The sequence below is a fragment of the Pleurodeles waltl genome, chromosome 3_2 (assembly GCF_031143425.1).
Source record: "Pleurodeles waltl isolate 20211129_DDA chromosome 3_2, aPleWal1.hap1.20221129, whole genome shotgun sequence".
Classification (NCBI taxonomy): domain Eukaryota; kingdom Metazoa; phylum Chordata; class Amphibia; order Caudata; family Salamandridae; genus Pleurodeles; species Pleurodeles waltl.
Genome location: NC_090441.1, coordinates 159205751 through 159224579, shown reverse-complemented (window position 1 = coordinate 159224579; position 18829 = coordinate 159205751). Strand labels below are relative to the sequence as shown.

At 46.7% G+C, this 18829-nt stretch overlaps 1 protein-coding gene across 4 annotated transcripts in view; it reads right to left on the bottom strand.

The window, feature by feature from the left end:
* SMARCAL1 (SNF2 related chromatin remodeling annealing helicase 1) overlaps window positions 1-18829 on the bottom strand; it is a 303996-nt gene that overhangs the window by 151538 nt on the left and 133629 nt on the right. For all 4 annotated transcript variants that reach the window (XM_069227057.1, XM_069227058.1, XM_069227055.1 and 1 more), the window contains exon 6: window positions 2143-2326. In XM_069227057.1, the coding sequence (XP_069083158.1) occupies window positions 2143-2326 (184 nt within the window). The remainder of the gene's footprint in view (window positions 1-2142; window positions 2327-18829) is intronic.

Genomic DNA, 18829 nt, shown 5'->3' with positions numbered 1-18829 from the left:
GTACCAAAGGAGACGCCTGTGACAACCGGTTCAGCCTCGTATGTCACTGGTGCTGCGACCACGGACACCCGGCTACGACAGCATGAAAAGAGAATTGAGGAAACGTGTCAAGGGAGATGTACTTAGGAAGACATTTCCCTTGAGAACACTCTAATGGATAGAGAAGAGGAGAGGGTGGAATTTGTGTTGGGGCTGCACATGCGGTCATGCCACCATCTTACTTTTTGTGCTGTGCCATCCAACAGTCAATGTCCCTCAAGCAAGATGTCTTACACCGTGGGAATCTGAGCTACATGTAAGATTACAATTTGTTTAAACTTGATGAAAAGCAAGACTATGGAAAAAAAAGTATCAAAAGCAAACTGTTTATTTTATAGTAGCGGTAGCTTCAATCCACAACTTTCCTCATAAAAGAGAAGCAACGGAGTGAGCTATATGGATATTATTATCCAGGCCACAAAGGAAAAGTATGGTCTTTTCCTCAAATTTAAAAAGGCTGATGGGCCTGGCTAACTCATGAGCCTAACTTGCCCGCAATAATTAAGGACTGTAATTATGACAAGCTTAAATACATAAAGTTTGCAAAGCCTAAAACGAGAATTCCTGACTCTACCCTGACCATGAGCTCCTTCTCTTATGGCCTGATCAGTTTTCCTAACAGTATGTCATTGTCCAAAGTGCAAAGGTCATTGACAAGAGTGAATGAGGGTGACACTGCAACTTCTGTAGATTTCCTACCAGTTGTTTGGTACAGCTGGTAAAAGGCACATGCCACGAGTCCTCCTCCAGAAGAACTGGAATCACAGTAATGTTCCTCTGCAGGAGCCATACTGATTTTCATATTGACCCCCTTGATAATCAAGATACAACAGCACCACACGAACTGTCGTCATACTATACAGTTTCCCCTGAGCTACAACAAAAATTCCACCCGAAAAATAGTCAAACAACATACAGACACACTGAATATGAAGATGGCTGCCTTCTAACACATGTTGGAAGAACAGAAACTGGTGAAACAGCCTTTCTGCTCTCCAATGGCTGTCCTGCCATGCATGTTCAATGCAGTGGTAATGAGACATGATTGTTTCCTCCCTGTTCAAATGACAAAGCTCCAGAAATAGGTAGATGCACGACTTTTGGCGAGACAATCAATGGAGAACAGTGTGCTAAAAAAAGGAATTCTTTTTAAATCAGCCCTTATGGTGTTCCCATCTCAGCACTGTAACTAACGAATGAAGTAAGCGAACACGAAGAAACTTTGAAACAGTGAAACCATATGACGATACTGTAGAAAAACACATATTGCAGTTTAGAGCTTCATATTTCCGATTGTGTATTTGTAATGTGTGGTGATGGAAATATTATAAATAAAAACAATTCATTAAATTGTCCATCTAATTATTAGATAGGTATATATGCCCAGAAATGCATCTCTCAAAGTGCATGCCATCTGCTTCTCTTAGACTGACCATAATCTTGGCAGATCCCAAGTACAGACAGGCAAGAGATGCTTTTCAGTTCTGGCACCCAACCTCTTTCTGTACAGGACATCAGTGTGCTGATTGTGAATGGCTACCAAAAAACCTTCAAAAACCTGTTTCTTGTGTGACCTTCCTCTTCAACTTCAGGTCTACAGGGGAGCTGGACTGGAAAGCCACTCTGTATCATGTTGCTTTGAACCAAGTCTATACATCACAGAATTCATCACTCACACTTCCAACTTTAAACATTTGCTACTTTTTCATTCAAGATGTTACAGTGTATAGAGTGATTCATGGATATGGACCAACGCTGGTAAACCTCTGCTTCCCCATGCCACCTTTCCTGGTCCATATCATCAATTATAGGTCTCTAGGATTATAGTTAGTCAGATCCTAAGGTTTCATGTCCTGCATTTACAAGAAGTGTTTTGTGGTCAGCACTAGTAGATGGCGTTACCTTCCAAAGGTCTCCACTCCCATGGTTAGCCACAACAAAGTAAGTATAATCTGCCCTCCACTGAAGACTGCGTGAGCACACAGTAGCAACGTTCTTAGAGAGATGGGTTTGGTTTCTGCAACATGGGTAGAGAGAGTGAGAGGGGGAAAAAAAGAAGGTGATCCAATACCATTTGCTGTGACTTTAGTAAGAGTGACCTACTTGACTCCATCTCTCTGGAAAGGCATCAAGTTTTTCACCAGCTTGGAATCCACTCCGGAAAGATCTGCCTCTGGGAGGTCTGCTGCACGCATTGACGTCTTCTCAAACTGAGCAACAAAGGCTTGCACGACAGGTCTGGGAAGGGGCTCCATCTCTACAGTGGAGATGTTCCGTACTGCTTCACCTGGGGATCAGGAACACTGGGTCAGTCAGGGCAGAAATGTACTGTAGAAGAACTGCACAGGTGAGATGTTCGACATCATTCAATATCCTCCTTCTGACATTAGGAAGTAAAGAGGGGGAAACGCAAGGACAATTTTTGTACAGCCACACAGTGTACTAATTAGGGTAACGTCTGAACTTTTACGCACCAGGAACAGCTAGACTAGCAGTATAAGCATTAAATACTAAGGCAGACATTCTAATGGAACAGAACAGGAAAGCTGGATGCATGGAAACCCTCTTATGTGTTATAAATCTACATCCATTCCTCTTTCAGGTTTTCTTGAATAATCACTACGGTGCTGGATAAATTAATAGAGTGACTTTTTAGTGAAAGGCGGCCACTAACCCATACTGAGACCAACTCATTTCAAAAGGCTTAAGGGACAAACAGAGACAGTAATGATTTTCAGTTGAAAACAGCATGGATGAGATCCGAATAAGTAAACTATAGTAGTAGCCCCTGTAATTGGCTGTATTATGGCTGAAACATCAGGCATAACATCACTAACACTGCTCACAAGTGCACAACCGAGCTGTTTTTTAAAAGAAATAGTTCTGAATATAACCTTATACTAAGAAACTATGGCCCTCATTACGAACTGGACCGCCGGGTGGCCGCCAATGCAGCCGCACTCCCGCCGCAGCCATTAGGAGATCCCCGCTGGTTTCCACCCGCCGGGGCCATTGTGGTGGGAAACCGCCGGCCCTGGCGGTGCGACCGAGGCGCTTCCGCCACGGTCGTAATGCCCTGTGAAGCACCGCCAGCCTGTTGGCGGTGCTTCCTCTGGAACAGCCCTGGCGGTCTTGGACCGCCAGGGTTGTAATGAGGGCCTATGTACCTTACTACCCTGCTTCCAAGCTGAGCCATCTGCATATCATGGCCTAACTAGTAGAGTTACAGTGTTAAGCATATCGTGAGCGATTTCTTTAAAAAGGGTGCGCGGATCTATGCTCACTATAAGAATTAAAGATTACATTGATATTCCCAGATCCTTTGTCCACAATTTAATCAGTGGATCCTTGGTATAAGGTGCTGTTAAACTTGAGCCGTGTCTTGGTTTCATGTTTCAGTCTGTCATGATAGTTTCTTGGGCAAAAAGATATAAAGGAGCTAATGGGCTTCGGGCGGGACCACACCGGCAATGCATGGTGCTGACGCTCCGGAGGATCGGCTCTTCAACATCGCTGGATGAGCTGCTGAACACGCACCTTCACTCCCGGGCCGATGCCAGCGCACACCTGAACACCGGGGCGGCAGAGGCAGATCGCTGCCGGGCACAAGAGGTCCCCTTGTCACCTGCAGGGTGGGTGCACTCCAGGCCAGCCTGCGCCTCGGAGGCCTTGCGGCGACAGGGGCCGCGGGTGAACCTGAGGTACGTGGCTGGTGGGCCACGCAGAGTTGCCCCTGCGATCTACCCCCATTCCTGCATGCCACTCGGCACACCACCACTCACCGACTAGGGCAGGGTTCTGCAAAGTCGGTCCTGGAGAGCCGGGTCCATGCCAGGTTTTTAGCATATCCACATTTAGAAAAAAGATGTTTCAGAAATCTACATTTTTCTAAACGAGGATATGCTAAAAACCTGGCATGGACCGGCTCCCCAGGACCGACTTTGCAGAACCCTGGACTAGGGGATCCTGCTGCCCATTGTACACCACTGCAGGACCCAGCAAGAGGCCCGTGCGCCCAGAATGTGGAGGCCTGAATGGCGGCCCCACTTTCTGAGTCTGCTTGAGATGCCGGACTAGCAGCATGGCCCACTGCTGGTAGGACCGACTGAATCAGACTTGTTCTTTTTTCCCCTCTTTCTGCACTTCTGGTCTGAGCCTGGTCTAGCTGGTTCCTTCAGCTACTTCACCTGTGCCTGGGAGCTCAATACTGCGGGACCCTCCCTACACTAACTCTACCACTGCCATCATCTGCATGCATAGAGGCCCAGCCCACTGCTCTTCGGATCTACGGTGCCTGTCCGAGCGGCCCGGACAATAATGATAGGCCCATGATGGCGGTCCAACACTTAGCCATCTACAAGTGGCACCTGGAACTCCCGCCATTTGCAGTGCTCTGCTGCTTACTCTTGCAGACTGACTATCACCATCCTAACCTTTTCTCTCGGGGCGCTGGCCAGCCCAGAGTGGTGCCAGATAGCAGTATATGTTTGGAAGAACAGTCCTGAGCGACAACTGCCACACAGCATTGACGTGTCCACCCACTCTACACCACACAGACTATACCTCCACCCCCCACCCCGCCGCCTCTGAGATGGTACGAGGTGACCCCAAGCAGCATAAGCTACCCTTTGAAAAGAACAGGCCATCCAATGCTGCAGACACTTCGGCGACTATGGAGGCGCCACTGACCAGCTGGCGGGCGCAGATGCCATCATGGCTGAACTCGGTTTTAGAGTGATTGATGCACCCTTCAACGCCACTGTGAACCGCCTGGACCGAATGGGGGAGCGCCTGCATACGAGGCTGGAGTGTCCCTAGGAGCACGTCTCAAGATTGGAGGGCAGCACCGTCAAGACACAAATACGGGTAGAGAAGCTGCAACCTTGACTGCGAACATTAGCCATCAAGAACAAAGGAAGCAAGGGGACGCTGCAACAATATTTGCACACTAGGAATAGCAGAAGCCACAGATATGGGTCGCCCGGATTTTTTCGTGGAAAGACTATTCACGGTTACTAGGGCGCCAAAACTTCACACCCACATTTGTGGTGGAACATGCTCATAGATCTTTAGGACCCCGTCCTATATCGGGTGCACAGCCTCGTCCGATCGTCATCCAGCTTCTGAACTTTAGGGACCGTGATATTGAGCTCCAACTGGCGAGGGAACTCGGCCCACTCCAATATTAGAGCATGATGATTTCACTGTTTCCGGACTTCACCTTGACCATCCAGGAGGACCGATGCAAATTTACTGATGCCAAGGCGACTCTCTGTAGGCTGGACCTTTGATATGGCATGCTCTACCCAGCATCACTCAGGATGGACATCGATGGCAAGTCATGCATATCTGACATAATGGGAGGTCCGCCAGAGACACCACTTTCATGTCCCGGAACATAAGCGGGCTGAATAACCCTCGTAAAGGCAAATAGATATTGCAGTATCTGAACGGGCACAGTGCTCAGATTGCCTTTTTACAGGAGATCCATCTCCCAACGAAACCCACATATGCTTTTGCAGCTCCTCAGGGCCCACATCGAAATTTCTCCAGATATAGTTCTTACTCTTGAGGGGTCTGCATTCTAATTCATAAAAATCTCCCTTTCCACCCTTATTCTAGTTCCACTGATGAGAAGGGTATATACGTATTGGGTGCGGGTATCTCTGCTGGGAAAAGACTTTTCTTGGCCAATATCTATGCCCTGAACACAGACGACCCAGTAATTCCAGACACAACTGACCCAAATTGATCTTATGGATGCCTACCACATTGTCTTAGGTGGACACCGCAGCCATAAACCATTTGGGGAAGCCCCACTCGTTGATCATACTACCTGAATTCTGCAACAATTACACTCTACACCGATCCTTGGTGCCTACAACTTGTGTCTGCCCCACCATACACCTTTCACTTTGCCCCTCACAACACTTGGACACATATAGATTATTGGCTACTATTTGTCACAGTTGTCCCCTGGCTGGGCAATATCACACACCTACCACTTACCATCTCCAGCCATTCCCTGGTCAAGATGATTTTCCAGAATCCCCTTTGGGGGGTGGTGGGAGAGGGGTGATTGCCAATGGAGCTTTCCCACAATGGCACTATATGTTGAGCTATTTCTTACTGAACTTCGCTCTGCGATCACTGAATATTTTGAACTTAATAAAGACTTGGGCCCTCGTGACGACCCCCCGCTGGCTGCATAATGTTTTCGCCGCCGGCCCAGCAGGGAAAATGGAGCCGCAGCCAATGTTGGTGTGCGGTGGGTGCAGCAGCACCTGTTGTGCAGATCACTGCCTGTAAATCGAGCAGTGACCTGCACTACGGGGGCCCCTGCACTGCCCATGCCAAGTGCATGGGCAGTGCAGGGGCCCCCAGAGCACCCCTTCCGTCAGCCTTTCCCTGGCGGGGGAACCCACCAGGGAAAGGCTGGAGGAAAAGGGATCATTATCCGGAGGGCAGCGCTGCCCTGTGGGATAAGGATTTCAACATTGTCAGGTTGCCTGTTGGCAGTAGCCTGGCAGTGGTGGAAGGCCACCTGTGGCGGTCCCCACAGCCTTCATTATTCGGCGGCTGAGCCTGCCATGCCAGTGGCAGTCATTTCTGCTGCCACCAGCATGGTGGGCTCAGCCGCCAGTGTTCATAATGAGGGCCTTGGTTAACTCACAGGCCACCCTGTGGGGGGCCTTTAAGGCCTATACTAGGGGTGTTTGCATTGCAAAACACTCTGGTGTGTTAAGAGACATACATAGTAGCCTCGCCAGAGTGGAGACAAAGCTGGCAGACCTGACTTGCAAAAACAGGCTTCCTTATTGGAGGAATTCCAGGACCTGGCAGAAAGCGAAACACACTACTTAGGGAAATATGTTCGAGCACGCCACTACGGAGAAGGCGACCAACTAGGATGCACTCCGGCATGCCTTCCCAGAGCCCCAAGATCTGCCTCCTATATACCGGAACTGCATACATCGGACGGGACTCACGTTAGACACTGAGGGTATTCAGACTGAATTTGTTTGTTATTACAATCAGCTTTACACCACTAGTCAGATCGAGGACTCTCCCTCAATGACAGTACCTAGAAGAGATGCCCATGGTTTGGCTTACCACTGTCCAACAATAGTTCCTCTGTGAGCCATTTACCGGTGAGGAGATTGCCCTAGCAATAGATTCTCTGGATGGTTCTAAAGCGCCTGGCATGGACGGCTTTACTGGAGCATTCTTTAACGCATACGTCCTGAATCCACACTTACTTGCTGTGTATGCTGAGGCGCTGCTAGACACTGGCGTCCTACCACCGATGTTACAGAGGCAGTGATTACCTTGCTGCCAAAGCAAGGCAAAGATCCTCAGATATGCGGTTCTTACCGATCCCTATCTTTGGTAAACTTTGATAAGATATTGGCTAAGCTAGTGGCCTTGTGCCTCTCCCAACTGATAGACCAAGCCATATCACTGGCCCAGTCAGGTTTTGCCCCCTACTGCTCCATGTCTTTAAACCTGTGCACAGTCTTTGAGGTGCTCAATAGGATCTCCCCCACTACCCCGGCTGCAGTGGCCTTACTTGATGCAGAAAAATGTTTGATACGTCTGAATGGCCTTTTTTAATAGCCAGGCTCCAAAAACTGGGCCTGCCGCAGGGCTTCACATCCCTGATTATGTTATATACTCACAGCCAAAAGCCCTGATTAGGTTTAATGACACTATACCGCCCCCTTCCCTGTCACCAGAGGTACACGGCAGGGGTGCCCTTTGCCACCACTATGTTTTATCATAGCCATGGATCCTCTGATGCGCCATTTACAAGAGAAGCATATGCACAGACGTACACGGCAAGGGTGCCCTTTGCCACCACTACTTTTTATCACAGCCATGGACCCTCTGGTGTGCCATTTACAAGAGTAGCACATGCACAGAGGATTGCAGATTATGCCTGCCCAGCTGCTAATTTCCCTGTACACGGATGACATCTTGCAGACAATCTAGATCCGATCCTTCACGAGATTGTTCGATTTGGGAATTTTTCCAGGGCTGCACATTAATTGGGCAAAGTCCGAATTGTTTCCTTTTACAGATGTGTCGACCCCCATGCAGTCCCAATTTTCCCCTTAACATGGTGCACCGACCAAGATAAATATTTAGGTTTGTTTATACAAAGGGACAAGGAATAGGTTTTATGCTTCAACTACGGCCCTGCCAAGGGCAAACTGGCCACCCCTGCTAGCAACCCACTAGATCCCACTGATATCCAAACTCTCTCCACCAGTACATGGGCTTGGCGTAGGATCGCTCGTCTTCTGAATGGGGGAGTACTATACTCCTCTGCAATACCTCTGGCAAATAATCCATGACTTCTCATCACCAAAAAAAAATGGGTCCAAAGTACATTGAATGACCTGGCCCTGCATACTTTCGGGGACCTGTTCCCAGATGGACCTGTCTTCTCCTGTATGGAAGATGTCAGACTAAATACTACTACATATATGAACCATTTTGTGCTCTGACGTTTCCAGAATGTTGTGCGCACTCTGATCCTATTATACAATTTAGCACCAGAGGAATTTAAGCAACTTACACTAATCATATCTGGCAATGAGAGTGGTAAGCTGGTCTCTAAGCTATATCATACCTGCTTGGATCATCCCCCAACCCACGATTCCAAACTCTGAGATACCTGGAAGGCTGACCTAGGTCGCCACCTCCCGCCCCCTGACAAAATTTGGTATGCCTGTTGTGCATAAACAGGTTTGGTTTCCATGAATAAAAGCTACAAACTCATACACTATAGGTTCTTACGCCGAGCATACATCACCCCATGGTATTGGCAAGACTTCATCCCACCTGCTCCTCCAACTGTACTAATGCCACACTTTAACTAACCCTCTAAATCTAGTCTGTTTGTGTTATCGTACTGAACAACTAAATGTTTGTGGGCACTACAGGCAAAATCAGTAGCGCCTCCTAAGTCAATGATATCAGCATTGGCCTTTTTCGCACATACATGTGAGGTCTGCAGATGTTGTCAGCAATTCTTCATAATTTAAAAGGAAGCCGTACAACATTTATCAAATCTTGTCACACTGAATAAAATCAAACCTACTGACAATTCTTAATAATAGGTCTATTAAAATGTAAGTTAAAAGTCTGGACAAATCTAAAAATACATGCATGCATGCATTAATTAACGGTCCCTCACTTAAAAGTTTAAGCATAGTGGCAGCCAAACTCAACAGTACTTCAAAGGAAGCTGCAAATTATTTGTGACTTCTGCTTTTACTGGCCTGCCTACCAAACCTTTTGTATTCCACAAAAGCTGTAGGTGTCTTATGTCCCTGGGACACCCAGAACAGTTAACGGCTCAGTAGGCAATTCATTATATTAAACAAATCGTTGGTTCTGCCAGAGATATTTTCTGAATGTTATGCACTGTCAAGGAATAAGTGCAAATCAGGTATCCTTAGGCGACTGTCAATCAATTTCACACATGATCCAAACATAAAAAGTTAACTCAATTCAAATAAAATACATGAATATTGTTACATTTCACTCTGTTACCAATATGTCACTGTAGGGTGCTCTGTGCACAGAGCAAAAGTGCCCTTACAGACACTGAGTGCACGTGCAAAAAAATATATATAGTGTAGATCAACTAATCAACAGTTTCTCAAGCCTGTTCGTCTCGAAGGTTATTTCGTTTTTGGCAAGGCAGGCTTTCGATAGCCTTAAACTTAGCTGCTAGCTGAAATGAATGGTACAGACACTCATGAGTGGACATTTCGACCCCGGCCCTGAAGTGAGAGATTTCTTCATCACAATGGGGTCTTCTTCAGGACAATGTGTAGAGACACCCAGCATGATAATGAGATATGGTTGTAAACATTACTCTGTGTGTGGAATTCTCGTTAAAAAAATCTAGAAGACCTAGTACTTACCAAGCCTCTATCTTTAAGTATGTGGCTGTTAAATTGCCACTGTCTTTCAGACTTGGCTACCCTTGGTGGCTTGTATGCAAAAATGTGGATATAAATCAATGAAATGTTGTCCTTTCCTGGAGCAGAAAATTACAAGTCAAATTGAGGGCTCAGCCATATGAAGTAGAGAAGAGTGCCAATGCAATGTTTTTCCTTCCTATAAGTTGTGACACTGTCATGCCGGTGTTCAGCTGTAGCAAGGTTTTATGCAACACAGCAAGATAACCTGCTGTGCGAAAGGGCAGGAATGTTCAATATTTACCAATATATTGCACATTCCTGCTCTCTGTCCGTGCTGGTGAACAATATGACCCCGGCGCCAATGCAGGTACCCTTGCGTCACAGGCAGGATTGCTTTTGTGCATAAGGGACATCTTCCTGCAAAAAAAATCCTCTGAGGATTTTTTTCCGAAAAAATACAGCTAATAATAAGAAATGACAGGGAGAAATACAAATATTTCACCTCGTAGAGCCTCCCCTTGGAAGGTGTAGCATTCTGATCCATTCCCAGGTTTACCAGTGTTGGTAAATCTGTGAATGTGCCAAAACCCAAGGGTGGATGCATGGGAACACCCATGCTTCACTCATGGAATGCCTTCCCAGGGCAGAGTAATGTTGGGCAGCAACTTGCACGACCTTGTGTTACTTCAGATTATTCAAGCAATGCAGGGCCACGCAAGGTGGCTTTGCGTTGCTTGGTAAATCTGAATTAGGGAATTGCGCTGTCTTTGCATCATCCTGTGTGATACAAGGGCAACGCCATCCCTTGATAAATCTGGCCCCAAGTATAAAGACACTGTCAGCAACAATATATATATTGTTGAAATTAGGAGTTTAAAAAAAACTATGGACTCCACACTCACCATGAATGAAGTCTGAGGTGTGTTCTTTTCAATTTAAAAAGTAAAGCACATCCATCAGATGTCTCTAAATAAAAATAATAAGCATGTATCAGTATGAATAGGCCCAAGGAACAAGAGTGGGGCACAAACACCCCACCCGTTGGTCCTTTCCTCCTCTTCTTGCTACTAAGGGTTTTCTGAAAATGTCTATGTACTTCCATAAGGGCCCTAGCAGGGACCCACATCCCAATACAATTAGTCGCCTGGAGGATTATCAAGGCATTTGTTCATATTGGGTAACATATAGATTGTTGGCATATGTGGATATTGTTTGATCACTAAAGGATATGCATTCTTGCTTAGATTTACCCTTGAAAGTCCTCTGTCTACAACAGACCTAATCATATGCCTCACCTCCTGGGGGAGGGTTACTACTCAGATCCATGCCTGCGCTTGAACACCTTGTTGCAGTAACCTCTCTTTTTATAGTCCTCTGTGTCCTGTATAACTATTGCGCCCCCTTTATCAGCTGGTTTCACAACTATGGATGTTTTGTTTTTAAATGAGTGTAGAGGTTGGGTTCCTTACTTCCTGGTGTTGAATTTGATATACTTTCCTTTTGTTAGGTTCTCTGTTATGTTCCTCAGAACTACTTGATCAGAGTCCAGAATGCTATGTGACATCGGGTGTAATGGCGGTTTGAAGGAGGACTGTAGTTTGAGTCTTGTGGCATCTAATTTTGCTTCAAAGGGGATTTTACTGAAGTAGCGACTCAATCTCACGTTTCTGATAAAGTTTTATTGATACATTTAAATTTGTGAGCACAAATGGGAAACAATAATCAACAATAAAAAAAATTAACATGGAATTAAAACGATTTCTAATTTAAATAATAACCCACCATAACTGCCTACAAACCAAACAACTTGCTATGGCACTGTAAATTACTAATAACATTTAAACAAATACTAACTCACTTAAAATTACAAACCATATTTTATACAATAACAATTATATCAACGATACTAACACCTAAAATATATTTACTAAAACATATTCAAATAATTTAAAAAACAATCTTTTTACAACTATACTACTGAAAACGATAATAAAAACAACAATATTCGTAAAAATATTATTTACCAAAAAAATAACAGTCTTGACAACAATATTCTATATCATGATATTTTTTTGCATCCCGATATTTTTTCAGATACTTATGTTTTCTGATATTATAACTTGATATTTAGTCCAAACACCATTGGGCTGGTGTCGAAACGTTGACTCTTAAGTGTCTACAGATTTAATTCAGTTCACAACTAAATTCAGGACCACTGAAAGCCTGCATAGCCAAAAACGTAATAACCTTAGAGATGCTGTTGATTATTTCATCTGCACAGTATCTTTTTGCATGTATACTAACTGTCAGCAAGAGCATTTTTGCACTGCGCACACAGCACTCTAAAATGATGTATTGCTTACGGAGTGAAATGTAACTGCTGTTAAACAATATACATATTTTATATAAATTGAATTATATATGTGTGTGTTTGAATCATTTACGATAAAGACTGACACTCGGATGGGAAGACTTAATTCACACGTACTCCTTGTCAGTGAAGTTCTACGGCAAGTAAATCCAGTAACATACAAACTAAAATTACCATTGTCTTTGAAAATTCACCCAGTGTTTCACACTTCACTTCTTAAACCTGCTTCGCCCTCAAGTGCCACACAACCTGCTCCTCTCCTAGTCCAAGGTCATTGGGAATATGAGGTGCGAGCTATCTTAGACTCAAAATATCGGGGGTCTTCTCTTTGGTACTTGGTGTCCTGGAAAGGATACGGACTGGAAAATGACTCTAGGGAACCTGCAAAAACTGTCCATGCACCAAGTTTGGTGCGACGATTTCATCTCCTCCATCCTGACAAGCCAGGCCCTGGACCGTGCTTGGGAGAGGGGTGTAATGTCAGGAATAAGGCTGTGCGCGGTCCAGGTCCCACCCGAAAGTCCGCTGCGCGGATTTGCGGCGCTTTATGCGCACCACTGGTCATCCCCGCTTGTTCCAAGAATGGCCATCAGCGTTGTTTGCCCTGTGGTAATGCTCACGTAGCTGCAAGTTCAGGGCATTGGTGGACAAGATGCACTTATCAGTGCTATCCTATGAAGGGGCTACATTTCCCATGTTTTTAGAAGCGGCAGCCATCTTGGGGTGTGGCTGGCCTATAAAGCCCAGCCACACCTAAGCTCGTGGCTCACTATTTTGAAGACTTCGATGCAGTCAGACCTCAAGGGACCTTCCTCTGAAGAAGAGCAGAATTCCTTCAGAGCAGGTTGGCAGTAACTCGAAGGATGCCAGTTTCCATGGTGAATTCAGACACGAGTAAGTCGTACTCGTGGCGGTAAGGCCTTGATGAGCCCAACCCAGAAGGGAGTTGTTTCTTCCTAAGTTACAGCATCCACCTAGCCTTACGAGCAAAGCGTTTCAGGTCACTTTGATCAGGCGCCTCAGGCCTCGTCATTCTAGCGCTTCAGTTCACAGCAATAACGCGCATTGGCACAGCGCTCTAGTTCACAGGAATAACGCACATTGGCACAGCGCTCCAGTTCACAGGAATAACGCACATTGGCACAGCGCTCCAGTTCACAGGAATAAAGCGCTTTTGCCCAGCGCGCATTTGCCTCAATATTCAAAAGCGCTTCAGTTCACGGAAGCAAAGCATCCTTGACTCAAAGTTCTAAGCGCTTCAGTTCCCAGGAGTAAAGCGCTTCAATCCAAAGGAGTAAAGCGCACTTTCCTCAACATTCAAAAAAGCACTTCAGTTCACAGAAAGTAAAGCGCCCTTGTCACAGTACTCAAAGCGCTTTAATTTTCAGGAGTACAATTGTGGAAATGTTTCAAAGATAAGCAAATCACAGTTTCATTGTTTTTAGGAAGCATAATATGTGAGATACATATTAAGGTGTGTTTTACTATGTGAAATACCCATTTGACTGTTTTATGATATGTAAGATACACATTTTAGTCTTTACGAATTTCAAGACTGAGATCTAACGTTTTAAGTTTTATCAATGCATTGTGGTTTCATTATTGATATTCAGAGAGTGTCCATAGTCTAAGGCTCTTGTCTTCTCAAGGTTCTGAGTTCTAAGTTCATTTTTGTTTCATGATTCAAAGAAGGGGCTATGCCCAATTAATAAAGAGTCTCAATCTGATATTACTGCGATGCCTGTATTCAAGAACTCTATTGGTGAGTTAGATTGTTATGGATGAATATATGCATATTTGTTCTAACTTTTTCCTTTCAGATCTCTCTCGCAGCAGTTTCCTACCCTAACTCCCTTCCCCCCGCCTGGCTTCATCATAACTCTGTGCTATCAAAGCTTTCTGAGTTGGTGACGCCGGGAGGTGGGCCTTTTTGTTCAGCACCGGGACATATGCTCCTTCCTGTCTGGCAGAACACAGAGTCAGACTCCTGCCTTACCTATCAGAACCCACAGAGATCAGCTGCGGAGTTCCACAGGGCTCCTCCCTGAGCCCCACACACTTCAACATCTACATGGTCCGCTCGCATCCTTTGTCAGGAACCACGGACTGAACATAGTCTCCTACGCCGACTATACCCAGCTGATCATCTCAATGACACAAAACCCCTCTACTGCCAAGAAGAACCTCCGCAACAGGATGGAAGCCGTCGCCGTGTGGATAAAGGACAGCTGCCTCAAGCTCAACTCTGACAAGACTGAGATCCTCATCCTGGAACCCTCCACATCAGCTTGGGACGAGTCCTGGTGGCCATTGACTCTCAGCACCCCCCTAAATCCCAACAAACCACGCACGCAACCTCAGCTTCGTCCCAGACTCATCGCTCACTGTAGGAAGTTGGCTCTGTATGCACTATTTCAAAGTAAGGAATAGTATGCACAGAGTCCAAGGGTTCCCCGTAGAGGTAAGATAGTGGCAAAAAGAGATAATACTAATGCTCTATTTTGTGGTAGTGTGGTCGAGCAGTAGGCTTATCAAAGGAGTAGTGTTAAGCATTTGTTGCACATACACAAGCAATAAATGAGGAACACACATTCAAAGACAATTCCAGGCCAATAGGTTTTTGTATAGAAAAATATATTTTCTTAGTTTATTTTTTAAGAACCACAGGTTCAAGATTTACATGTAATACTTCAAATGAAAGGTATTGCAGGTAGGTACTTTAGGAACTTTGAATTAGCAAAATAGCATATACAGTTTTCACATAAATCACATATAGCTATTTTAAAACTAGACAGTGCAATTTTCAACAGTTCCTGGGGGGAGTAAGAGTTAGTTAGTTTTTGCAGGTAAGTAAACCACCTCCGGGGTTCAAGTTTGGGTCCAAGGTAGCCCACCGTTGGGGGTTCAGAGCAACCCCAAAGTTACCACACCAGCAGCTCATGGCCGGTCAGGTGCAGAGGTCAAAGTGGTGCCCAAAATGCATAGGCTTCAATGGAGAAGGGGGGTGCCCCGGTTCCAGTCTGCCAGCAGGTAAGTACCCGCGTCTTCGGAGGGCAGACCAAGGGGGTTTTGTAGGGCAACGGGGGGGGAGGCACAAGTCCACACAGAAAGTACACCCTCAGCAGCACGGGGCGGCCGGGTGCAGTGTGCAAACACGCGTCGGGTTTCAATAGGTTTCAATGGGGTACCAAGGGGTCTCTTCAGCGAGGCAGGCAGGCAAGGGGGGGCTCCTCGGGTAGCCACCACCTGGGCAAGGGAGAAGGCCACCTGGGGGTCGTTCCTGCACTGGAGGTCGGATCCTTCAGGCCCTGGGGGCTGCGGGTGCAGAGTCTTTACCAGGCTTTGGATCTTAGAAGCAGGCAGTCGCGGTCAGGGGGAGCCTCGGGATTCCCTCTACAGGCGTCGCTGTGGGGGCTTAGGGGGGGCAACTCTGGCTACTCACGGTCTCGCAGTCGCCGGGGAGTCCTCCCTGAAGTGATTGTTCTCCACAAGTCGAGCCGGGGCGTCGGGTGCAGAGTGTCAAGTCTCACGCTTCCGGCGGGAAACGCAAGTTGTTTCAAAGTTGCTTCTTTGTAGCAAAGTTGCAGTCTTGGGTGAACAGAGCCGCTGTCCTCGGGAGTTCTTGGTCCTTCTAGATGCAGGGCAGTCCTCTGAGGCTTCAGAGGTCGCTGGTCCCTGGGGAGAGCGTCGCTGGAGCAGTGTCTTTAGAAGTGGGAAGACAGGCCGGTAGAGCTGGGGCCAAAGCAGTTGTTGTCTCCGTCTTCTCTGCAGGGTTTTTCAGCTTAGCAGTCCTCTTCTTCTTAGGTTGCAGGAATCTGAGTTCCTTAGTTCTGGGGAGCCCTTAAATACTAAATTTAAGGGTGTGTTTAGGTCTGGGGGGTTAGTAGCCAATGGCTACTAGCCCTGAGGGTGGGTACACCCTCTTTGTGCCTCCTCCCGAGGGGAGGGGGGCACATTCCTATCCCTATTGGGGGAATCCTCCATCTGCAAGATGGAGGATTTCTAAAAGTTAGAGTTACCTCAGCTCAGGACACCTTAGGGGCTGTCCTGACTGGCCAGTGACTCCTCCTTGTTTTTCTCATTATCTCCTCCGGCCTTGCCGCCAAAAGTGGGGCCGTGGCCGGAGGGGGCGGGCAACTCCACTAGCTGGAGTGCCCTGTGGTGCTGTAACAAAGGGGGTGAGCCTTTGAGGCTCACCGCCAGGTGTTGCAGTTCCTGCAGGGGGAGGTGATAAGCATCTCCACCCAGTACAGGCTTTGTTACTAGCCACAGAGTGACAAAGGCACTCTCCCCATGTGGCCACCAACATGTCTGGTGTGTGGCAGGCTGCTAGAACTAGTCAGCCTACACGGATAGTTGGTTAAGGTTTCAGGGGGCACCTCTAAGGTGCCCTCTGGGGTGTATGTTACAATAAAATGTACACTGGCATCAGTGTGCATTTGTTGTGCTGAGAAGTTTGATACCAAACTTCACAGTTTTCAGTGTAGCCATTATGGTGCTGTGGAGTTCGTGCATGACAGACTCCCAGACCATATACTCTTATGGCTACCCTGCACTTACACTGTCTAAGATTTTGCTTAGACACTGTAGGGGCACAGTGCTCATGCACTTGTGCCCTCACCTATGGTATAGTGCAACCTGCCTTAGGGCTGTAAGGCCTGCTAGAGGGGTGACTTATCTATACTGCATAGGCAGTGTGAGGTTGGCATGGCACCCTGAGGGGAGTGCCATGTCGACTTACTCGTTTTGTCCTCACTAGCACACACAAGCTGGCAAGCAGTGTGTCTGTGCTGAGTGAGGGGCCCCCAGGGTGGCATAAGACATGCTGCATCCCTTAGAGACCTTCCCTGGCATCAGGGCCCTTGGTACCAGGGGTACCAGTTACAAGGGACTTACCTGGATGCCAGGGTGTGCCAATTGTGGAAACAAAAGTACAGGTTAGGGAAAGAACACTGGTGCTGGGGCCTGGTTAGGAGGCCTCAGCACACTTTCAAATCAAAACTTAGCATCAGCAAAGGCAAAAAGTCAGGGGGTAACCATGCCAAGGAGGCATTTCCTTACACTCACCATGACCAGCCAAGTAAACTCAGTCGCATCCTCCTGTATTCACACACACACACTGACTTCTCCGGAAGATCTACAAATGGATCCCAAAGGACTGCCATAAAACTGTAACCCATGCCCTGGTTACCAGCAGACTCGACTATGGCAACACCCTCTATGCCGATACCATCCAAAAGAACCTGAAGAAACTACAGCATGTCCAAAAGGCCTCTGCCAGACTCCTCCGGGACATCCCCCACTGTGAACACATCTCCAATCACCTAAGAGACCTCCACTGGCTTCCTATTGAGAAAATAATTAACTTCAAGCTCCTCGACGACGCTTACAAGGCCTTTCACAACCTAGGACCCACCTATGTCAAACCACCGCATCACCTTCTACTCCCCCACCGTGGGACTGTCTACTCCTATCAACAAGCACTAGCCACCGTACCCAGCATACGAAAGACTTCGGCTGGTGGAAGATTCTTCGCCTCCCTCTAGGCTAAGAGCTGGAATACCGTGCACCTCAGGCTGTCACCATTGCTACCTCAATTCAGGAAGGACCCTGAGACCTGGCTCTTCAACTGAAGCTCAGAGGACAAACCCCCTTAGCGCCTTGAGACCCTTACAGGTGAGTAGCTGCGCTTTATAAACCCTGATTTGGCCATGCAGATGGTGGGAGGGCGACACTCTGGTGTCAGAGCTTTCCTGGAGTGGTATGGTGTGGGAAAAGGGTTGATGGCACCATCAACCAATGCCCCACATGTCCCCCCAGCATTAGAGTGACGCACATCTCTGCAGGACACGGTGAATCATGGAAGTGCTTCCTTCACAGGCTCCATTGAACTCTAAAGGGCAGAAGCCATCTGGCTCAAACCTAGTTCTGCAACATGATCTATGAAAACTTTTGTATTTGTGGTTGAACAATGTTATAATATTCACCCCAAGAGAGCAGAGGAGTAAACTCCAGGAGAGCAGAGACGTAAACAGTCCCAAAAATATGAATTATGTACCATTGTGGATACAGCAGGCCACCCTCCAGCCCCTTCTTAAATGTAAGAATCGGGGGACGAAAAGAGAGGGCAGAACAATCTCAATACGAGAAGTACAGAAACCTACTACTCCGCTAAAACGGTGCGACTACATCTTCCTGCATACCCATGTAAGCATTCCCAGAGGCATTCCAGCAAGTTGTATACCCACAACAAGCTATTTACCAAATATCAATATTCCTACCTTCTCGCCTCCAAAAAAACATTAGTAGTTTGCACCCGAAAATAGAACGTCTCTCATATAGGACAGTGGAATGCCACAGAGATGGATCTAGTCCCAATCTGATTAGTTACTTTTTAACATCTTGCAACTTTTGGCATCTGCAATGCACGCAGCTACTATGCAGGCATACATAAATGTATGTGGTATTTCTATAACACAAA